The sequence below is a fragment of the Sus scrofa genome, chromosome 7, assembly GCF_054392235.1.
Source record: "Sus scrofa isolate SSC_HxYL_T2T_F1_AM1 chromosome 7, Sscrofa_HxYL_maternal_Yorkshire_Landrace_v2.0, whole genome shotgun sequence".
NCBI classification, from domain to species: domain Eukaryota; kingdom Metazoa; phylum Chordata; class Mammalia; order Artiodactyla; family Suidae; genus Sus; species Sus scrofa.
The window spans coordinates 103,230,838-103,253,200 of record NC_139389.1 but is presented as its reverse complement, the minus strand read 5'-3'; the positions used below and the strand labels follow the sequence as shown (position 1 = coordinate 103,253,200).

General features: G+C 45.3%; 1 protein-coding gene across 31 annotated transcripts in view; it reads right to left on the bottom strand.

The window, feature by feature from the left end:
* RAD51B (RAD51 paralog B) overlaps positions 1 to 22,363 on the bottom strand; it is a 790,317-nt gene that overhangs the window by 196,188 nt on the left and 571,766 nt on the right. For 18 of the 31 annotated variants that reach the window (XR_014811022.1, XM_084969574.1, XM_084969556.1 and 15 more), the window contains one exon: positions 19,837 to 19,915. Coding sequence is in view for 28 of the 31 variants with exons in the window: in XM_084969574.1 (XP_084825700.1) it covers positions 19,837 to 19,915 (79 nt within the window). In the remaining 3 variants the exon portion in view is untranslated. Of the gene's footprint in view, positions 1 to 7,956; positions 9,204 to 11,092; positions 13,230 to 17,029; positions 19,916 to 22,363 lie in introns of those variants that run through there. The other 13 variants (XR_014811030.1, XM_084969570.1, XM_005656349.4 and 10 more) reach the window with 5 other exon arrangements.

Genomic DNA, 22,363 nt, shown 5'->3' with positions numbered 1-22,363 from the left:
GCTCCCAGCTCTCCCATTCAGTACCATTGAGCCCCAGTCCCCCTCAAACCCCACCCCATTTCCATACTGCCTCTCTGCCACATTCCATTCCAACATCCCAGCCAAGAACACTCATGGAGGTGAAGGTTAACAATCCAGATCTAGATAAAGGTACTGGGGTGTTCATACCATACCGTTTCCTCTACTTTTCTTTCTTTCTTTCTTTTTTTTTTTTTTTTTGTATTTTCTAGGGTCGCTCCTGCAGCATATAGAGGTTCCCAGACTAGGGGTCGAATGGGAACTGTAGCCTCCAGCCTACACCACAGCAACAGCAATGTGGGATCTGAGCCACGTCTTTGACCAACACCACAGCTCACAGCAACACCAGATCCTTAACCCACTGAGCGAGGCCAGGGATCAAACCCGCAACCTCATGGTTCCTAGTCAGATTCACTAACCACTGAGCCATGACGGAAACTCCTCTACTTTTCTAAATGTTGAAAATTTTCATAAGAAGAGAAGAAAAACTCATCGAATTCTAAGAACGGCAATATGGCCAATGACAATTGGAAGAAAAAAGGACCAGGTCTGGTTACCATCTGGTTACCACTGTTCTCCTCCTAGAAATTCCCATGCCTTCCTTGGGCAAGGCTGAGCCTCATGTATAGGTTTAGTAGCAGAAGTAATGCATGGTGTCTTTCTTAGCAATGGGCACACTTTGGTAATGCATATTCACACATATTCTTCTTTTCCTTGGGGGAATAGATAAGGAAAATATTGTCCCCATTTTACAGATGGGGAAACCAAGAGGTTTAGTGGTACTACCTAACAATACTGGCTCAGTTATTGCTTTCTTAACATGCCGCAGGCATTCTGCTAGGCAGCTACATGTCTTCGCTCACTTCCTCCTATAATAACGCTGAGCTACATGCATAACTTGCCCAAGATTACAAAGCTAGTGAGTGGTAGGCTAGAATATGAACCCGGCAGTGTACTCCTAACCCTGAGTTCTTAAACACCTACCTCCTCATGTGATGACATTACAGCTGTCTTCTAGTATTCCAAGAGTGGAAAATTGGCAGCCTTCAGAGTTCATTCAGGCTGCAAATGTGTTTATTTGGCCTCCACAGTATTTTATAATTTTTGAATTAATTTCCATAATTTAAAGATTTATTTTAAGAAAAATTTCATCTGAGCATCCGGATTTCTGGCTTCCTTTGAAAAATCAGACGTTCTGGCAATATTAGGCTGGCAGCCCACAAAGTAACAATGGTTTGGAGCTGGGTACATGTTGCCTCTTTAGACAGGGCTTACTCTTTCCAATTTGCCTCAGTCTTCACTGCTCCCTATTATTGCACATGGGCTCTTTTTGCAACTTTGTTACCTGTTTAACCTGAGCATTTGAGTTTGCAAGGCTGCCTATAAAAAACTACAACTCCAGAGAAATATAAGGTAAATTCTACCCTAGTGCTATTAACACACCACCTAAGTCATTTACTCATCCATCGGTCTATCCAACCAACCGTCCCTTTACGTATCTATCCATCCATCCATCTTTTTACTCTACCTCAGGTGCCCTTCCAAGCTTAGCCATTCTCAAACTGACTACACAGAGTCACACATCTCTTGACCAATATCTACTTTTCTCCTACTCAGGATTAGAAAGGCAGCATCAAAGGATGCAAGATGATCTGTTGAAGAAAACGGCATTCCGGCAGGTGTTATGGACTGAATTGTGCCCCCCATCCCCTACATTCACATATTGAAGCCCTAATGCCCACTATGACTGTATATGGAGATAGGTCCTTTAAAAGGACTTGATTAAGGTAAAATGAGGTCATAGAGCAGGACCCTAATCTCATAAGACTAGTATCTTTATAAGAAGAGACACTAGGAGTGCACACAAAGGAAAGGCTGTGCGAGGACACAGTGAGGTGTCCACCTGCAAACCAAGGAGAGAGGTCTCAGGGGAAACCAAAGCCGCTGGCACCTTGAATTTGGACTTCTAGCTTCCAGAACTGGGAGAAAGTAAATTTCTGTTGTTTAAGCTCTTGTATGGTATTCTGCTATGGGAGCCTTAGAAGACAAATAGAGCAGGGGATTTCCATGTGTCTCCTGCCCACATTTTCTACCTCCCCAGCTCCTGGCCTCTTTCCTCAGCACAGCCAATTGCCTAACACCTACAGGCATTTGGTGGTCAGCAGTCCCAGCAACGAAGGTCTATTATTCCTGCAGGGCAGCAGGCAGTGTGGTGAGGGGGTGGGGTGGAGAAAGAGCTAGGAAGCTGCTACTAGAGAATACTACTAGTGAGTATACTCAGGACATTATGCTAAACCTGAAATGGGGAGATGTTGCCTAAAGTTCACAGCATAAGGAGCCTTTAGAGCTGAGATGTGGGCATGAAAAGTATTAGCAAAACTCAAGGTGGCTTAAGGAACATTAAGAGTTATAGGTCCATCCTTCTAGTTGTGTGGGTTTAGCAAGCTGTTTTTGTCTGGGGAGCCTGAGTCTGGCTTTGAGCAATGGTCAGAATAATTACTGCAAAATTGGCTTCATCGTAAGCCTTCCTATGGGTTTCCTCCAGGTGTTCTAGTAAGAGAGGCTTATGTTATTAACACAAAGATAGGTGGTTGCTGATTAACCCCATAGGGGCCTAGAGAACTTGGGAGAGAGCCAAACTGGCTTCTGCTCCATCTTTGCATCAACTTTCAAGCTTTTAGAGTGGTAATGACTGTGGAAGGGGGAAGATGGTGTTGGAGAGAAAGGTTGGACAAACCCCAGATGGGTTCTCAGATCCCAGGGGACAGCCAATGGCAATAGATTTCAACCCCAGAGTCTAAATGAAATGAGCAGAGATCTGGAAGTGATCCAGAGGAACTGGCTCTAGAATCCCACAACAGCAGGTTTAGAAACACCATCAGAAACACCTTCTCTGCTGTCTTAGGTTCCTAGGGAAACTTTGCAATTTTAGTCAGTGCATAAAAGTGTCAGTCATAGGACAAAGTTTGACCGATGACTTAATCAACACTGACATACTCAAGGGCTCAGGAAAAAGCAGGAAACTACAGGGTTGTTTAGATTTCTCTTTAATTCATTTCTAGTCTCATGTCCACTGAGATGGACATGGAAAAACTGAAATTTGAATGCAGATGGGTTGGGGCTGGGCTTTTACCATCCGATGAGGTATCATAGGCAATGGTCTTTGATGAATAAAGGGCAAAGCTCAGCATCACAGTTTAATCCCCCCCCCCCACCCAGTCCTCTGGTTGATGTGTGAATTGGGACAAAGCACAATATCTCTGACTCAGTTGAAATACAGCAACACCATATAAGACTGGTGCTCCAAAAACATCATGAAAGTTTGTGAAAACTGCCAGTGAAGAGCTTTGTCCATCTTGGGAGGACACAGCTGGCAAAGACCTTATCTAAACAGAGTGCTTAGCTTGTGTTCTAAACCTCGGTTTGGAAGTACATTATTTGGCACTTATTATTCAAGGGTCTGGGACCAGGGCTGCCTGAGCGTGGGGCCGGGGAAAGGCAAGGGTCTGGAATAGGGACTGGGAATGCTTGCAGGGGCCAGAAGAAGGTCTTGGGGATTCATGGAGCTCAAGGACCTTCCCTCTCTGCTTGGTCAGAGTTCCTCAGTGGAAGTTTCTCTTGCTTCTGCTGATGTCTGATTTTGGGGAAAGGGAAATTGCTGCAAAGGTTGTGAGAAAGGAAAAATGTACTTGGTCCCAGTGGGAATGAGATTTTCTTTAGCTAAGAAAGGGTTTTATTTCCATTCCTCCTTCCATATCACCTAATCTTCCTTATATTCTCAGATACATGATAAGACCTCTTTCTTCCCACTTACTAGTCATATACCTCTGTGACTGGGTATTTTAACAGAGTGAGAAGTAAGATACTGGAGTTGGGGTTTGGGGGGATGAGCAATAATGAGGGTCCAGGCTGTGACAGGGGAGGTCAGATCTACAGCAAATGAGAAGGGGAGGAAGATGCAGGTGAGAGAATGAGCATCTGTGCAGTAATCCCATTAAAGGCCTAAAGAGTACCTAGAGCTTATCCTCCCTGTCTTCCCCTCCCACAGCCCCTCTGATGGAAGCTGCCTTGCCCACATCTGCTGCTGCTACTGAGGCAGCTATGCTTTCAGCCCCTCCTTCAGCCCACAAGGACTGGCTGGCTAGTGACCAATGATGTTAGCTGAGACAAAACAATAAGATGAGCCTACTCCAATCAGATTCTCTCTTAGAAACTTGAGGAAAAAAGCCAATGGGCTCAAAGTTGAAAGGCTGAGGTGGGGAGAGAAGAGCTCTGAGAGACCAGGAGGAGCCGCATGCAAAGTGAAGTTTTGAGTAAGCAGAACCATAGTATGCAGGGCATGTCTGCTGGGAGAGAGAGTTGCCTTGGACAGACCTGCAGGGAAAAGCAGAGATGCTGGGATAATCAATCCTCAAGGTTGCCTCTGCTCCTCAAGGCTGTCCATTCCAGACCACCTGTATCCTTAACAACACTTGTCCCCCTTTACCTGAGGCAACTGAGATTCTTCTCAATGGAAAGAGCCCAACTATAATTAACAGTTTGCAGAAGTTCTGCATAGGAAAGTTGAAATTGAATTATAATCCAAAGACATTGGCTTTGGGGAGAATGAATAGGCTTTTTCCCTTAGCAAACATGACCTACCACCATTGCTCACTTAGAAGCATCTTGTACTTGAGATTAGGTTTTAGGCAGAACAGAGTGTGAGCTAATTTCTCCCTTTGTTCTTATGATGTCAGGGTGGGCCAAGACTATGTTTCGGTCCTGAAGAAAGGAGATGCTGGCATCTACAAAGGATTGGTCTGGTCTGAGAAAGGTAAGTCCTTTTTAGTTACTAAGAACTGGGCCTACAAATCCCTCTGAGGGAAGCTTTAAAACCATGACTTTTTACCTAGTTAGATGGAGCAGAGAGGTGTAGCAGCCATGTTGGTTCATCAGCGAGATCTCATGAATCACGTCTCATCTCGGATTTCAGGGCTCAGGAGGGCTACACTGGAAGGAAAACTGAGAGCAGCTCTTGTCAATACAAGACCTCATTCATTATGTCCAGAGCCTCTTGGAAATGTCCCCCAGCAAGGCTGCCATCAGCACTTGACTGAAAACACATGGAAGTGGCCCACTCAGAGCAGGAATTCATTACTGGAAGAATAATAAGGGAAAGTTTTTCTTTTTTTTTTTCTTCTTTCTTTGTTGCTGGGAAAGCTGCTTTCTGGAAAAGTTGCATGGCTTAGAGGGAATTTGAATCATGTCTGGTAACAAGGGAGGAAATGGAGGCAGAAGGGCATATTTCCAGAAGCCCTTTCACACAAAGCATGGTGGGCCTGGGCAACTCAAAGTGAGTTGTTCTAACTTAGATGTACTATTGAAATCAGGCCATGGCTCCCTTTAGCTGATATCCTTTCTCAGAGTTATTAGTACCTGATAGCTTCATGGGAAAAGTACCCAGAGTTAACTGATTTCCCTGCCCACTCGTCTCTTCCAAAAAGGTCACCTGTGGACTAAAATGGACTGCAAAACTATTTGGTCTTCCACCCTCAACATGACTCCATAGGTCTTTGTTAGATGCCCAGTAATCCAAGGGAAAGTACCAAGTGTGGGTGTGAAAGGAGGAGGCACTTGCCAGGGCACTAGGTCTATGATATATGGCAGACACTCCAAGGGTTCACCAACATCTAGTTCTCCTTCCTTTCTGAATACAGGGGAGGGTTCCGACTACTCCATGGGGTTGGGAGCGGATGCATGACCGCTTGGCCATGAGAGAGGTGATGTGTGTTGTTTCTTGGAAGAAGCACTAAAATGCCATTACACAGCCCCCTTTTCTCTCCTCTCCTACAACAGCAAGTGTGGGAGTGCACATTGATACTGAAATGAAGTCTGAAACATCACACAGAGGACAGCCTCCCCGGAGGGTCTCTCACACATGCACAGACCTGGCTTTAAGTCACTGAGCTTTCAAGGACTTGTTTGTTTAAGCAGCAAAACCAAGTCTGTCCTGACTTAATGTCCACACTTTATTGGTCTTCTCTCCTCCCAGTTCTATTAGGAATTCTGGAGCACTCAGACTGCATCTGAACCCCACCTTCACTAAAATTCAGAGAAGGCAATGTGCTTTCTCTCACACTTAGTGTATTCGTCTAAGAAGCATTGGATGGATCGCTTCCTTCCATTTGAGCAAAAGAGGCTGCTGTTGAAATCTGCAGTGGAATAAAGGAAGTCCTTTACAGCCATAGGACAAAAGTGATGATGACAATATTAAAACCAAAGTTTGGGGGAAAAGGACATTCCCAAGTGGGTCTAAGATGATTTTTAGATCAAAATCTAATATTTTGCACTTCCACTTGCCTTCAATCACTTCTCCTCCATTACCTACTCCTCATTGCCCATCCCCAGAATTCTCACTTGGCGGTGGCCCTGGTTTTGCTGGATAAGCTTCTACAATCCCATCTCTGATTAGTAACTTGCTTATAACATACAACTAAAAGACAATGGGCGTGGAGTTGGGTACTTCTAGGTTAATTCAGAAGTGTTCACCTGTGGACTGATACGGAACACACACTTTTGAATCTTTACCAGGACTGCAGCACATCAACAGATGCACTTAGGGAGACAAAAGTTGGACTTTGCCATGATATGTACGCACATCCCAAGAAATCACTGCATAGCAGCGTCCAAGTTCAATAAAAGTAATTAACAATTTAAGATGCCTCACTAGAATTCCATGGGTGGTACCAGTTTGGCAGAGTTTCAACGCATGAATGCCACATGTGTCTTCTCTGCGAACATTCCCTGGGGCACTTTCCTGTGCAGGTATCTTCATTTTTAATAGCGGTGAAAAGAGAAGGCGGTGATGGACCCTCTACAGCCACTTCTCTCACTGGAAGATCAAACCACCTGTATTACTCTGGTGACTCTTTTGTGTGGAAAATACTGAGTTCCTATGATGTATAGTATTGTGCTGAGTACTTTAGCGAGGATGATGAAGAGAGGCTGTAATCTATATGAGCAGAAATACTACAGGGGTGAGGGGGAGAGAGGAAGGAGCAAGACTGTCTGGGTTTAAGGTCACATTCCATCACTATCTAGCAAGAGACTGAACTTTTCTGGCCTCGTTCGTCATCTGTGAAAGAGGAAGTCCCACTTGTGAGACTGAGAGGATGAGATGAGCCAAAGCACATACAGTGTGTGTGTGAGACACTGTGACACAGAGTATCGGCACAATGCTGAGGTCCCATCCTGGCAGCCTGGTTTGTGGTGAAAGGCCTGGTGACCTTGGAGCAGGAGGGCACAGGGATTGAGGTGTCTGTCAATCACTAGCTGTAGCACACTGTCTTACAGTTCCTGGGGGCGGGGGGAAAGAGCCTCAAGACAGGAGCCATTTAATCTTTGACATTCGAGATCAGGATCTGTTTTCCTCATATGGTTCTCAGACACTCCTGAGCGCCCTGTTTTAATGTGTGAACTGCTTAGCGTTTCTTTCTTGGTGGACAGCTAAAGTGGAGAGACTGAATTAGCAGTTACAGAGAACAAGATATCTGTCTCAACTTCCCAAATAGTCCCTGGCTATTGGAAATTAGCCAACTCATCTTCAAGAATTCATGGGAAATGTACATTTAATCAGCTGCAAAAATTCAGCTTGGTTTTCACAAATGTTCCATTGAAGACCACAAGCTCTCAAAAGGCACCTCAGTCAGAGGGAGACAAATGACCACAGTCTGGAAACTCTGTAGCCCCCACCTCTTCCAGGTCCATCAAAATCGTTCTCACCCTCCAATGCCCAGCTCTCCAGGAACACCTTCCCTGATTGACTCCAGCTGGATAAAATGTTCCCCCTTTGGTCCTTGTAGCCTGTGGCTTGGGTGGACATCTATATTTTATTCTGCTTTATATTATAGTTAGGAGAACGTAAGTCTTTTCCATTCCCTGTAATACACTGCCCATCACTTTTCTTTTCCTTTTTTTAGCTTTGCCTCGGCATTTGGTATATGTTCAACAAATTTTGAGTTGTTATAGGACTTTGTCATTCTTCACTGCCTGATACCTACTTTGTGTACAGTGCTCTTTTGGGCACTGACAGGAAAATAAGCTAGGATAAGTCTAGCCTCCAAGGCATTTAAAAACTTCTGAAGGGGGAGCAGGTACAGTGTGATTTACAGAGGACATCTTGAAGGTCACCAACAATTTGGGTCAAAGAGGTCCCAATGCCCAAGGCTGGGAAGATTCCATGCCTGGCTTTGAAGGGGCAGATTCCCCAGGCCTTGCACTGAACCCAGCCTCGAAGCTTCAGCTGGAAACCTATGGCAGTAGGAGGGGTTGGCTGGGTGTTCTGCTGGAAACAGATGAAATTATCCCATGGGTCACCAATTGATTTATTTGCTAATTGACTGGCCCAGCCTCGGGCTTTAAATCCAAAGAAATCATTTCATCCTTTATTAAATACTGCATGAATCTCACTCTTTGTTCTGCAGGGCCCTACACAATATACCAGTGAAACTTGAATTTACACCACAATAGGTGTACCGCTAATGACCTTCCAAATGCCACTAATACCATACATGTTCCGCTTCTCAGTTGGATCCGAACCTGTCAGTGAATTCTGAGCCCGTCGACCTCCCTCTGACACGAGAGCAGACCCACGCCCATGCCCGCCCCCAGCGCCCCCATCTTTCCATGATTTCATTTCTGAATCAGTTATTCTTTGGAGACCCCAATTCCTTTACACCTACTCTTTTTATTTGGTGGACAATACTTTATTCGGAAATGTTCCCTCCTGTAATTACAAATCCTGTTAGTCATCCTCCTCCTCTCCCCAGGGGGATTGTGGGCTTTAATTAATTAATGTGGTTAAACTGCTTTGAGGTGCCTAGTTGAAAGGTGCTATATAAGTGCAAATTATTATTATTATGGCTGTTGCCATCCCATGGAGGCAAAGCCTTCAGCCCCATGCATCTAGAGACCTGAACAAAGGCCTCTTCATCTTTACCTTCCCTGCTAGGCCTGAGACGGGCAGACTCAATGGTAAGGGAGGGAGGGGCAAATCTGTAACCATCTCAACAGCAATCAACTAATTAATCCCCATTATGTTGGCTTCCGTTTCCTTCTTCCAAGCAGCTTGGTCCTGTTTCATTTCACAAATCACGCCTCCACCAGCTCTAGACAAAGGTCATAGGGTCCCTATGGCCTCTGTTGGTCTAAAGGGAAAGAAAGAGAGAGAATGAGAGAGAGAAGGGGAGAGAAAGAATGGTTGAAAAAATGTTGCTGTCATGACATGCACGAACTTCTCACGAGCAGTCTAAATAAAACTCCTGACAGCTGTTCTCTGACACACATACCTGTCTATTAGCCAGGGAGCCAATGGCCTCGCAAACCAGAGACACCCAGAAACCTAGCACAGGTGTGGGCTAAGGCCCCACAGCCCTGGCTTGACTGCTGATGGCTAGAGACAAAAGGGGAGCCTTTCTGGGCTGGGTGGGAAGAGGTCATCCAAAGACTCGGGGGCCTCCCTTCAGCTTCCTCCACTACCCCCAGGTTTCCCCTGAGAAAGCCAGCTGCCATCTGCAGCCAGGAAGCCCTCACAAAGACTGGGGGCCATGATTTAGATGTTTCGTGCTACACCTAGCACACCCCAGCCGTTAACAAATGCCCTGGACTTCCACGGTGATGGTAGCCATTGAAAGCAGCCCGGTGGGGGAGACTTGGCCTCTCGAGGGGATGCTGCTGACCAAAACGCTCCTGACAAGGTTGTGCCTCAGACCCTTTGTTAGCGTGGACGTGGGTGAGCTTCAGGGGGTCATGTCTTCATCTGCCTCCATTTATCCTCCCTATTGAAGGGCTCCTTCAGGACATCGGTCAGTCTCTGTGGGAAGCGATTTGGAGAGCAACAAAAGAACTTGGGCCCTTTGGGGGGCCTTCAGAATTCAGCAAACATCTGGACACGGAAGGCCAGGTTCTCAAGCAATCTAGCTGGGGAGACGTCAAAAGAGAGAAAGAGCCGTGTGCGCAATGCAAGCTCTTAGTTCTGTGGCGACATGTGTTGTGGAAAGACACAGACGCCCCAGTAGGTGGAGAGAAGGCTTTTTCAAAAGCTCCCCTATTTGTCAGTTTTTGTGAGTGCAGTGTACTCTTTGTCAGGTCTCATGGCATGTGTGAGGAAACAGAAGTTTCACATGGCTGGGGAGCCTGTGATGGATGGCCTGATTCTATATGTACCACGAATGACCCAAGGTTGCATAAGCCTGTCCTGGGAATTGTTGTTAAGCATTTCTGCTATCCTTGAGGCTTGCAAAGTACTTTCCGGTCAAGGTGATTTGTTGGATTCTCATCATGAGCACATTTTAATTGACCAAAAAATGAAGTACTGAGGCTAAGTGATTGACATTTCATCACATGATAAGATTCAGGATCTGAACTCTTGACTCTCAGTGTTCCTTTCATTGTTGAATCAATCCATTTAGAACACATTAGTCAGCATGATTCAACATTAGTCACATGGCACTAATCAGCATTCCCCAGCGTGCCCAAATCTATTCTCAAACGGCAAAAGAAACTGGCCTCTGTCAAGAGACAATGGAATGTCCTTTTTGTCAGTATTCAGGAGCTGACATCCAGTTCAAGTCCCATGTACTCTCAGGGACCTTCCTTAGTCATCCAAGATGGATTGAGTCTATTTCCTCTATCCTTTCAAATCCCATTGTTTGAACCTTAATAATACGTGTGATAGTTTGCTTTTTTTTTAGCCGCACCCATGGTGAGCCAGGGATTGAACCTGTGCCATAGCAGCGTCTTGAGCCACAGCAGTGACAACACCAGATCCCTAACTCACTGAGCTACCAGTAAACTCTATGTGACAGTTCGCTTTTGACTAAACTTATTTTGTTTTTGAGCTAACTAGATTTTGAGCTACTTAGAAAAAAAGAATCACTTTTTTCACCCTATATTCCCTGAGCACCACAGTTCATAAACAATAAATGTTCAAGAAATACCTGCTTAACGAACGCACTAAAATGGAGCTTAAGTCTTATTCCAGAAAGAACTCCAAGTCCTTTTGGAAGAGGTTTTCAAAGAAAATCAACAACCTGAATTGATTTAACATCTTTTGGTATTATTATCTGGACATTTTCACAAATGCAAATTATTAACTCTGCAAAGATAGCCAAATGGCTTCCTGGTTTTAAAAGAGGAGTGTGGATCTAGTCTAACAGTAGTCTAGGCCTTGGATTAAAAATTTTTCTCAATATAACCTTATTCTTATGGAAATTTTATTCCTTTTTTTTTTTTTTAAGTGGAGACAGGAAAAAATATTTTGGAAAAAAAAATGTGTTTGGCCTATGACTTTTGAACAAAATTCACACCCTGCTTTGTGCTATAAGCACTAGTAGCACTTGTTCAAATATCTTTCTTACATAGTGCACAATAGTGAAACACATACTAAAGTTGCGGCTTGAGCGAGATTCTGTTTTGGGTGGGAGACCAAGATTTCTGGATACTGATCCTTGGTGGCCTTACTGACTGATACTCTGCTCTTCTGCTCTAGATTCTACTAAAGAAGGTCCTGATGGCATTTTAAACATACAATATTTATGTTGCATTTCAATATTATGCAACAAGCTTAGTCCCTAAGGTCTGTACTATTGTACCCTGGAGCCTAATCTCTGTAACTAAGCTCCTCTGAAAGAGATGTGTTACTGAATATTCATCTCCCCATCTCTTTCATGATCATACAACTCCCATAATGTACCACCCAGATTAACAACTATATCTTCCAGTCTTTCTTTCCATATAGCTATAGATTGGCAGAAATAACGTGTATAAGTCTGGATAATATCCTTAAAGGAAGGGGTGGCCCTTTCCTGCCACCAAATTGCTACCCTACACAACTCCTGCTACTTGGATGGAGGACAGGATACTGAACCATTTTGGACCATGGCAATAAAGGCAATGATGGAGCAGTGAGCTAAGAGCCGCAATCCCTGGACCAACATATGGGGCCAAGGCGCCACACCAGCTCTGGACTGCATTCTTCCATGATGCTATGTGAGAAAGCTATCAACCTCTATCTTATACACCACTGTTAATCTAGGTTGTGATTCCACCCAGCCAATCTTATAACCCAACCATACTTAGGAAGTTTCTTGAGGGATCATTATATGAATGTGATTGATCCATCTTAGCTTAGAATTTCAGGATTCAAAATTCAGGATGGGCCTAGAGTCTCCCAACAGAGGCTTGTGAAGCCTGAGAGGTAAGTCGTCACGGACTGCCGTGATGGAAGATGAGGGGGCTCAAACTCATTTCTGACTTTATAAAATCTTAGGAGCCCAGGCTGAGGGCTTGGAAAGGGCTACAAATACAATTTTGAAGCAGGGAACATCACTTCACCTTTCTGGAACTCAGCTCCCTCACCTGAAAATAAGGATGATGAATGGAACAAAAACATCCCTTTCCGGGAAGGGTATATAGTTAACTTTAGGAGGAGTGAAGTAATTTTTGTCAGTTAATCATGGAAGCATAGGCACAAAGCACATGCATTGTGCAGAAGATCCTCCTAGATGCTATAGGCAGCTTGCATCCCAATGGCAGAGGCACAAAAGGGATCCATGATGAATACATAAGAAGATTGCCCATGGAAACATGACAATAAACTTATAATTATACACGGCTACACAGGAATTGGTCCACTACCTCCAGTAGAAGTGTAAATTGGCAAACCTCTTTGGAGAGCAATTTGGGAATACAGAGTAAAGAGAAACATATGCATCCCCATTCTACTTTTTGATATAGACTGGAGAAACCCTCACACCTGCACACCGAGAAACGAGTGCAACCAGATTCACTGAGTTAACAAATAATCAAAATTTCCTCCAGTAAGGGAATGGGTGACATGTGGTATATTCATGCAATGGATACGGATGCCTCCGTTAAAATAAAAGAACATGATCTACGTGTATCGACACGGATATGCTGCAAAAACACGATGCGAAGGGGAAAAAGCCAGTTGCGGAATGATGTGAACAATAAGCCATTTATGCACGTCCAGGATGCGCTCCTAACAAATATGATGTTTGGGTTCACATATATGTGGGAAAGTTTTTCAGAATCGGGTAGGGATATGTATCAAACCCTGGGGGGCTTTTGGTGTTTGTGGAGGAGCATAGGGGTGAGAGAGGAGGGAGTAGGATGAGGTGCGACGGAATTTTGAATTTTGGCAAGTTTTATTCCTGTAATTAAAAAAAAAATCTGAAATTAGGAGTTTGGGATTAACATATACATACTGCTTGCTATATATGAAAGAGATAAACAGCAAGGACCTACTATATAGCACAGGGAACTATATTCAATATCTTGTGATTACCTATGGTGGAAAAGAACATGCAAAGTACATATATGCCAATATGAAAAGTATATATATTAATATGCAAAGAATATAAAAAGTATATATATATACACACACACATATATATACATATATATATATACACCTTTTCTTTGGCCACACCAGCAGCATATGCAAATTCCTGAGCCACGGATCGAACCTTTAGCACAGACCTGAGCCACTGCAGGAATAATACCAGGTCCTTAACCCACTGTACCACAAGAGAACTCTTATATATAATTTATATATATATACACATATGCCCTAAATCATTTTTCAGTATATGTGAAACTAACGCAACATTGTAAATCAATCATACTTCAATTTTAAAAATTTGAAACAAATATCAAGATGTTAATGTGTTAATTCTGTGTGTTAGACTCATGGATTTTGCTGTATTATTTTCTGTACTGTTCCGTAGTTAAAATATATTTCCCACACTGGAAACAAACTCTCTCTGAGGCTAACAGCGAGAGTCAGAGGAGTGACAAAGCAGGGGGCCCGTGTGGGCCGATGTCATGGAAGGAGGGACAGGCAAGCGAATGCTGAACGAGAAGAAGAGCCTCTGCAACTGGCAGTCCTGCCCCCTCTTCCTGGGGAAGTGCCTCACTGAGAAGCAGGCCGAAGCAGCACAGGACAGGGTGACAGGCCCCCTCTGCCCCCTCTCTGTGGCGTGTGGGAGTGAGACATTCTGCTGCACAGACTCCCAGGACTCTCTGGCCAGGCCCCACAAACCTGCCAGGCTGTGCCTGGTGCGTGGATGATACTGACCAAGCAGACGCCTCCATACCTGGGTGGAAACAGATGGAGAATCTGCTGGTCACTTTGAGTCCACCAGGCAGAAACAGGGGCTCCTGATTCTAACTGAAATCAGATGAACTCAGATGGTGGTATTTGAGGGAAAAGAAGTTTTCAATGAATCACCAGCTGGCTCATGATGAAGAAAATGGGGTGGAAGAACCCAACCCAACTTTGTGACAACATGCTTCAAAAGCATGTGATCAAACAACCATTCTTGATTTTACAAGAAAGATAAGGCACATAGCTTTTTTAGCTCTTAAAAAAAAAAATCACTGTTTCTTTGCTTTCTGGTTTCTTCTGAGTCCCTATAGTAGGTGGTTGGAAAAGAGAAAACTAGCTTTGTTTCCAGAATCTTCTCCAGACCTATCTCAGGGTGTCCTGGGGTTCCCAGCCCTATCCCCAAGTTTATTCTGCTCATAGAATGAATAAGCAATGAGATCCTGCTATATAGCACAGGGAACTATATCCAATCACTTGTGATAGAACATGATAGAAGATAATACGAGAAAAGGAATGTATATATATGTATGACCGGGTCAATTTGCTGTACAGATGAAATTGCCAGAACATTGTAAATCAACTATTCCTTCATTTAAACAATATTTAAAAACCCCTAAACTAGTAGAGAACAGCATCAGAATCCAGATTCAACCTGCCTTACCTGGTCCTGATTTAAAATATATATATATATATATTTATATAAAAGCAAACAATTCTGTCCTGTTGAGAAACTAGTCCATTGTCTTCTGCCACGGTGAAAACAACTTGGTTTTTGTTCTTGAAAGGCTTCCTAGTTTCCTGAGGAAGAGTACAGGGCAAAGGAAGTGTGAACAAGGAGAAGCCTGCCGAGTCCACGGCTGCCTTTTCCCAGGCCAAAGCATCCTAGAATACCTGCTTCTTCACCAAGTCCCCAGACCTTTACTGCCAGGAGTCCCATGAAAGCCAGGATGGCTCCGGGAAAGCCAGGCCCTGGGTTTTCCCTGGGCTGCCTGCAGCATCAACAATAGCCTGGCTGCTTTCAGGTATAGAATCTTTATTCTTGGCCCTGACGCAGAGGCCCAGGGGCCCCAGCTGTGTTCTGGGTGGCACAACATGTGCGTGCTGGGGAAGCAAAGGATAGCACCAGAACAGATGTGGCTCAAGTTGGAGCTCACGGTACCTGCTCCCTTTGCTTCTGAGGACCCAGTCCATGAAAGCCCGTTCCCAGAGCCAAGTCCTGCTTTCCCCCTCTGCTAGGTCTCGCCACCACTTAGCCTCCCTCTGGGCTGGTCAACCCTCTAAGCTTTCCCACTCAGTCAGCACTGGGATTTCATGGTGAACTCTGAGAACAAAAGGAAAAATGGATGAATGGGAGCTTCTCCGACACCCCTCCACCTTCCCCACTTCGGTTGCACAAAATAGTTGACCTCTCCCTCTGCTGGGACCTGGCCCCTCTGAGACCGAACCATCAGGAAGCTGGGGGCTGTGAGATCCTTCTCTGTTGGGACCCAAATATTTCCAGGGGCTGGGGCCCAAGTACTTCCAGAGGCTTGGGTTCAACCAGGAGAGGCCAGGATCTGGGACCAGTTGGAGACAGACAAAGAAGATGTAAACAGCCTTGTATCACCATGGTAACAGCCTGAGCCAGGCGGCCTCCTGAAGATGCTGGGAGAATGGGCTTCCTTTCTTTTTCTTTTTCTTCTTTTTCTCTCTCTCTCCCTCTCTCTCTCTCTCTCTCTTTTTTTTCCAAAGGAGAATAGTTCCGCTTTCTATTTTACTACAACAATAGCACGGACTGGCTCCTTCAAGTGTTTCAAAAAGCAGCCTGAGAAATCTCTAACCAGGCCCCTCTGTCTCTCCAGCCTGCCGTTTTATTGTCCCTCCCATCCCAGCGAACAAAGGGGCAGGAAGGGTACGAGGCCCCCAGTTGCCGGCTGTTCTCAGCATCCTAATCCTTGAGCACTGGTGAGGGGAATGGCCTGTGGAGCCGGTAAATCGAAGTCTGGCCTCACCTTTTATTTGCTCCCTCTGCTTCTGTACTCAGGAGCTCTCGTCAGGTATTATAAAACCTCCTGGCTAGCGGGCCGGTAGGAATCCTGGGGCTTGCCAAGGGGATAAAAGGCACCTAGGGATCATTCCCACGTTCACGAACAGCCCTGCCCCCCCTCCCCCCCGGCAAACCCAGGGTAGCCTGTTTGGATTGCTCTTTCCTGCCACTCCAGGCAAAAGCTCCATTACAGAGACTGAATGTTGAGCCACGGTGCTGGGCTGGCAGTTTCCTGGGCAGTGGGTACCACAGGAGCTGCCCTCGCTCTTCCAGCTCTTCCCCCGCTCTGCCTCTGCATCCTTTAGACATGGATGCTGCCCCTCCTCTCACCCCCAGGCTGTAGGCACCCACCTCCACACCACCTGAGGACTACTGTGCCAGAGCAACCCCTCACACAAGAAGAGCTTCTGGGCCTTGCCTTCTGGTACCCTTCCAAGGTTATCACCCAGGGATCAAAGGTGTCTTTGCTTTCAACCTGGGGAATTGTGCAGGTGCGTTTTAGCACAGTCATCTGGTGAGATGGGGGGAAAAATAAGCTTTTATGTTCCAGTTGGTGGAGATCTCGAGGGTGCAACTCACTGAGCTGTAAGCGAAGGATAAGGACACATCTCCTAAGAGAATCAGGGAAAGCTGAAGTGGGAAGGCCTTTGGAGATCACCCAGGCCCAGGCCTACAACCCAAGGAAGAACAACATTTTGCACGGCTGTCCTCTCACACGAACTCATAATGCACGCACGCACACACAATCACACAAGAAATACTTCACGAAAACAGTGCAATGAAGCGGGCTGTAATCTGTTATTTTCTATTCTTCTGTATTTCTTTTTTCTCTTTTACTGCTGGTTGTGGTGAGTCCTCAATTTTATTTCATGACCCACAAATGGATTGCAAAACAGTTTGCAAAGCCCTGAGTCCAGGTCAGCACGGTCTTTTTCAAGCTGACAAAACTAGAGTGCCAGAGATTTTTCTCAAGAACACTCCAGAGCTGGAATGGCAATCCAAGGTGGTTTCTCTAATAAAGGAGGGTTACCCATTTTTCTGAGGATCAGAGCTCCTGTTTGTTTTCCCAAAGTTCTGGAAGCACATGGCTAGAGGGGAGGGGATGCCCAGAGGTTTGTATTACGTGGCATTCCAGATAGGGGACAGAAGGGTTCTCTTGCCTCCAGAAAACCTCAGAGAAGGTGTAGCTTTGAAAGCAAATAGGCAAGCCCTGAGGTCTCCCAGACATTTTATTTATTTTTTTGTCTTTTGTCTTTTGTCTGCACCTATGGCATATGGAGGTTCCCAGGCTAGGGGTCTAATCAGAGCTACAACTGCTGGCCTACGCCAGAGCCACAGCAATGCAGGATTCAAGCCGTGTCTGCAATTTACACCACAGCTCATGGCAACACCGGATCCTTAATCCACTGAGCGAGGCTAGGGATCGAACCCGCAACCTCATGGTTCCTAGTTGGATTCGTTTCTACTGCGCCACGATGGGAACTCCTCCCAGACATTTTTTATTTCTGGTTGGGCTGCTTGCATCATTGGACACTTTCTTGAATGTTTCTCTTTCCTGAACACACAGCCCCAGGTCAGCCTCCTTTAGAAATCCACTTGCTCTGGTTTTCCAACTTTTTTTTTTTCTTTTCTTTTCTTTTTAGGGCTGCACCTGTGGCATATGGAAGTTCCCAGGCTAGGAGTTGAATCACAGCTGTTGCCGCAGCCATGGCAACACCGGATCTAAGCCACATCTGCAGCCTACGCTGTAGCTTGTGGCAATGCCGGATCCTTAACTCCCTGAGCAAGGGCAGGGATCGAACCCTCATCCTCATGGATACTAGTCAGGTTCTTACCCTACGGAACCACAATGGGAACTCCCCAACTATCTCTAATAGTCTTTCTTTGCAGTTTTTTAACCTCTACCAATCATTGTAGTTTCAGTTTCTTCTTTCCCTAAACAACTTCCTCCTTCCAGTCAAAATCATGATCTTAGCAACGAGAGTCTGAAATGCAACTCTGCGAATCTTGTCGCCACAAATATTATCCTAAAATGTATGCAAATAAGACCAGGCTCTCAAAGTGTTATTTTACCAGAATGCCCACTGATGGGGCTTCAGGCACCATATTAAGGCTCTTCATGCAAGCCATCTGGGCAGAACTGGCTCTTTTCCTCCTGAAATTATCTTGTAATCTTTCAGAGAATTTCTTGAAATCTTCATCTAAACTTGCTATTTACTAGACTTCTAATCTTTTAAGAAAGGCTCTAAAAATGAAAAGCCAAAGGGCACACTGTGCACTGGGTAAATACGAGGCCAGCTTTCTGATTGCTTATTACTTATACACCCTTAGAGAGTCTCTAACAAAGGGGCCTGCTGTTTGCTTTGCTTAATCTGGTCTTAAAATCTCTGCTTCTTTGTCAGAAAACAATATTTGCAATTGTAAAAAAAATATTTACCAAGGAACTTGGATAGCATAAGTCAAAGGCTAAGAGCCAAAGGTCAGTAGTTCTTACTCCCAAACTTCCCTGGGCCCGAGTCCCTGCTGTGGAGCTCAGCTACACCAAACAAGCCTGCTGCTTTCTGGGCCCATTACGAAGTGGACATTTTAAAAGGACAGGAAAGGGGAGGCTGCAGCCCGCTCCTCAATCAGAAGCATGAACCACCCAGCCTGCCCCACAAGGTCTTTGCGATGCAGTCTGTCTCTATGGGGTTCTCGCAAGGACTCGCCCTGTTTTACAAACTCGGGAAAATACTCAGCTTACAAAATCCTAAAGGGCAGATGGTCCTCCCCTGGGCAGCTATGATTTTGTGCTTCTCCTGCAGTTCGGGCCAGATGTGCGGCTATGCAGGAGGGTAGGGCCTCCTGCCTGACAGTGGGGACCCTCATTCATCTACAGAGCAGTGCTGGACATCTGACCCTGTAGGCTAAGCTCAAGGGGGGTTGCATTTACCCTCTCACGTTCATTGTTTTCTGCAGACCTGCCCTCGGATGCCTTTCCTAACCACCCAAGGATCCAACATCTGGGAATGATGACTCTCAATCCACTTTCTCCCATTTGCTGGATTAGTTCTAGATTGTGGCCTTTGGGGTGGGGTGGGATGGGGGCTCTACCATGAGCCAAAACTTGGGCCTGTGTCACAAAGCACAGGCCTGTAAGGCCTGGGCCCCAGTGGGTATGTGAGCACAGCAGGAAGAAATGGAGGAAGCAGGAGGCCGAGGAAGTAGGGCTCACGGAGCCCCAGAAGTTGCCGGCCCCAATGGTTCTTCAGCCCGCTAAGGGAGAGGGCTCTGCGGCAGTGCTGGGTCCTCCACACTGGGTCAGAGACTGACCGCCTGGTCCCTCACCCCATGGGATCTGCACAGAGGACAGGGAGGTGGCAGTTTCTAGACTGCCCAATTTGCCCTGGCTCTTCAGTTTTCTTACTCTGTTAGGAAATTCTGTCCCCCACCTCCACCTCTGTCCAATTCTTGCTACAAATGCCAATCTCTTTTATTTTAGGTGATATATCACTGGCCAACTCTTCTTGGCCTTGGATTCTGTCCTGAAGGAGCTTCTATCAGGAGCCCAGCAGTAATTATCACCCATAGTGGGCAGCACTAAGCATAATCGGCTCAAAGAAATGGCTTCATCCAAGGATCTTACCTTGAAGAACCAGGCCTTCCTTCTCGATGGTGTAGACGAATGTGGTGAAGGGCGCCAGAGGGGACTTGGCAACGAGAATCTGCACAGAAAGCATAGTTGCTCTGGATTAGTCCTGAGGAAATATCAGAGATGAGCCTCTGGGCACTCCTCTTCCCACTCCGAGGCAAAATGGTAACCTGTGACTACAAACTGTGAGGCTGATGTATTTTTAATTATTTTCAAATCAGATGAGTGTTATGCCTTCAATCAACTGATCACCTTGGGAAGCTGTACATTGATTCCAACTATTCTACCACTGAATGTCGCATTCTCGAGCCAGTTCCAGACATGGTTCCTTTTTACAGCTCATGCTTAAACAGCTACTTTTCTGCCCACAGATATATTTACCCTGCTTCTCTCATTTTATTCATACATTTAGCTATTTTATTAAAGAAATTTCAAATCTACCCTTAAAGGATAAAGATTTAATATCATTGCAAATGTTCAAAATAACTTGCTACACTGGGAGCTAGACCTAGTCACTTATAATGGAGCCTGATGGAGGATAATGTGAGAAAAAGAACGTATGTGTGACTGGGTCACTTTGCTGTACAGGAGAAAATTGACAAAACACTGTAAGCCAGCACTAATGGAAAAAATAAAAATTGTTAAAACAAAACAAAACAAAACAACTTGCTAAAGGCAGGGCCATGGCAGGTCACTTTGTTGATCCCAACTCTTCACCAAGTTGCTATTCAGACCCTTGGCCGCGTGACCACCTTCTCTCTTACTTGAAGTGTCGAGTATTTCCCATGGCCATGCGACTTGCTTTGAATAATAGGTTGTTCCAGTTCTTAGCCAAGGCCTCAAGGAGCCTCACATAACTCCCCTTGTTTCCTTATGCTTCTGCTATTGCCAAACAAAAATGTGTTCAAGCTAATCTGCCAGCTCAGAAGGAGATGGGAGAGGGGGAGAGATGGACTGGGAGCTTGGGACTGGCACATACACACTATTGTATGTGGAATGGACGATCAACAGGGACCTGCTGTGTAGCACAGGGAAATCTACTCAGTGTTCTGCGATAGCCTGTATGGGAATGGATGGATGTATAGGTATAGCTGAATCACTTTGCTGTATAGCAGCAATGAACACAACACTGTAAACCAACTATACTTCAATAGAACTAAATTTTAAAAAACTGTTAAAGTATAGCAATATCAATGGTACTGCAATAGAAAATATTTGCTGAAAAATAAGGGAATATTAAATTTAAAAAAAGGGGGGGTGAGAGAAGGAGGATGAAGGACACCTGACACAGAGCGCTGGCCAGCCAGGCCCAGTCTAAGGAGCCGACCTCCAGGAGATCCATGTACTCATTAGTTAAATGCTTATAACTGTATGTATGCCTCTGAGATTTTGATGTGGTTGTCATGAAGCCTTGCTGCAGTGAGAAATGATGATATACCAGCTAACCTAGCATATCAGAGAAATTCTGAGCAATGGTATTCTCCCAAGAAGATACCTATTTTAAAGGGGACGGTCATTTGGTCATTAAAAAAATGACTGTCATTAACACCCATGATCACACTTCATAGGGGCCCACAGAACCTCTAAGGACTGGCAGAATTATTGTACTACAACATTTATTCTGGAGCTCCCATTATGGCTCAGCAGTAACGAACCTGACTAGTATCCATGAGGATGCGGGTTCCATCCTTGGCCCTGCTCAGTGGGTTAAGGATCCAGCATTGCCACGAGCTGCAGTTAGGTTGCAGATGTGGCTCAGGTCTGGTGTGGCTGTGGCAGTGGCATTGGCCAGCAGCTGCAGCTCTGATTTGCCCCCTAGCCTGGGAACTTCCATATGCCACCGTGCAGTCCTAAAAAACACATACATAAAAATTCTCCTGAAGGAAGATGAATATCAGTTTCCTGTTTTACAAATTAACATCATCAAAAAAACAGTAACAGTGTGCCACAGAGCCACTTTGGTAATCAGGGAGGCAGGGGAAAAGGAAGAAATAATTTCAAATAACCAAAAGGCTTACATGGACTATCTCCATCTATCTCAATTCGACAATCATTTACTAACTGTCAGCTCTGAGAAATGGTGGGATAAAATGGCGAAGAATCACAGGTTGCAGTGGTGGAGTTTGAATGTGGGTTCTTCCATGGATCAGCTGGGTGCCCATGGCAAGGCCTGCGATTTTCCCCTAGGAACCACCCTTCTTCATCCTTTTAGTTAACAGCTCCCCAGGTTTCAACATTTTTCTGCCTCTTTTGCAACTACGTGTGGCTATGTGGCTAAGCTTAGACTAATAGAGTGTGAGTACAAGTGACAGTGAGAGCTTCTGGATTATAAGGACATCATAGGCTCTTCCCTTTCCCTTTCCCTCTTCCCAAGGGCAGGAACCGGCTTCACCAACATCCTGGGGGGTGATGAAGCAACAATGGGGGAAGGAAGCTGGGTGGCCTCATAAATCATCAAAGCCTCCCACCTGGGGTCTCCTGTCCACCTCAGTACAGAGCCACTTGTCTGAACCACCATATT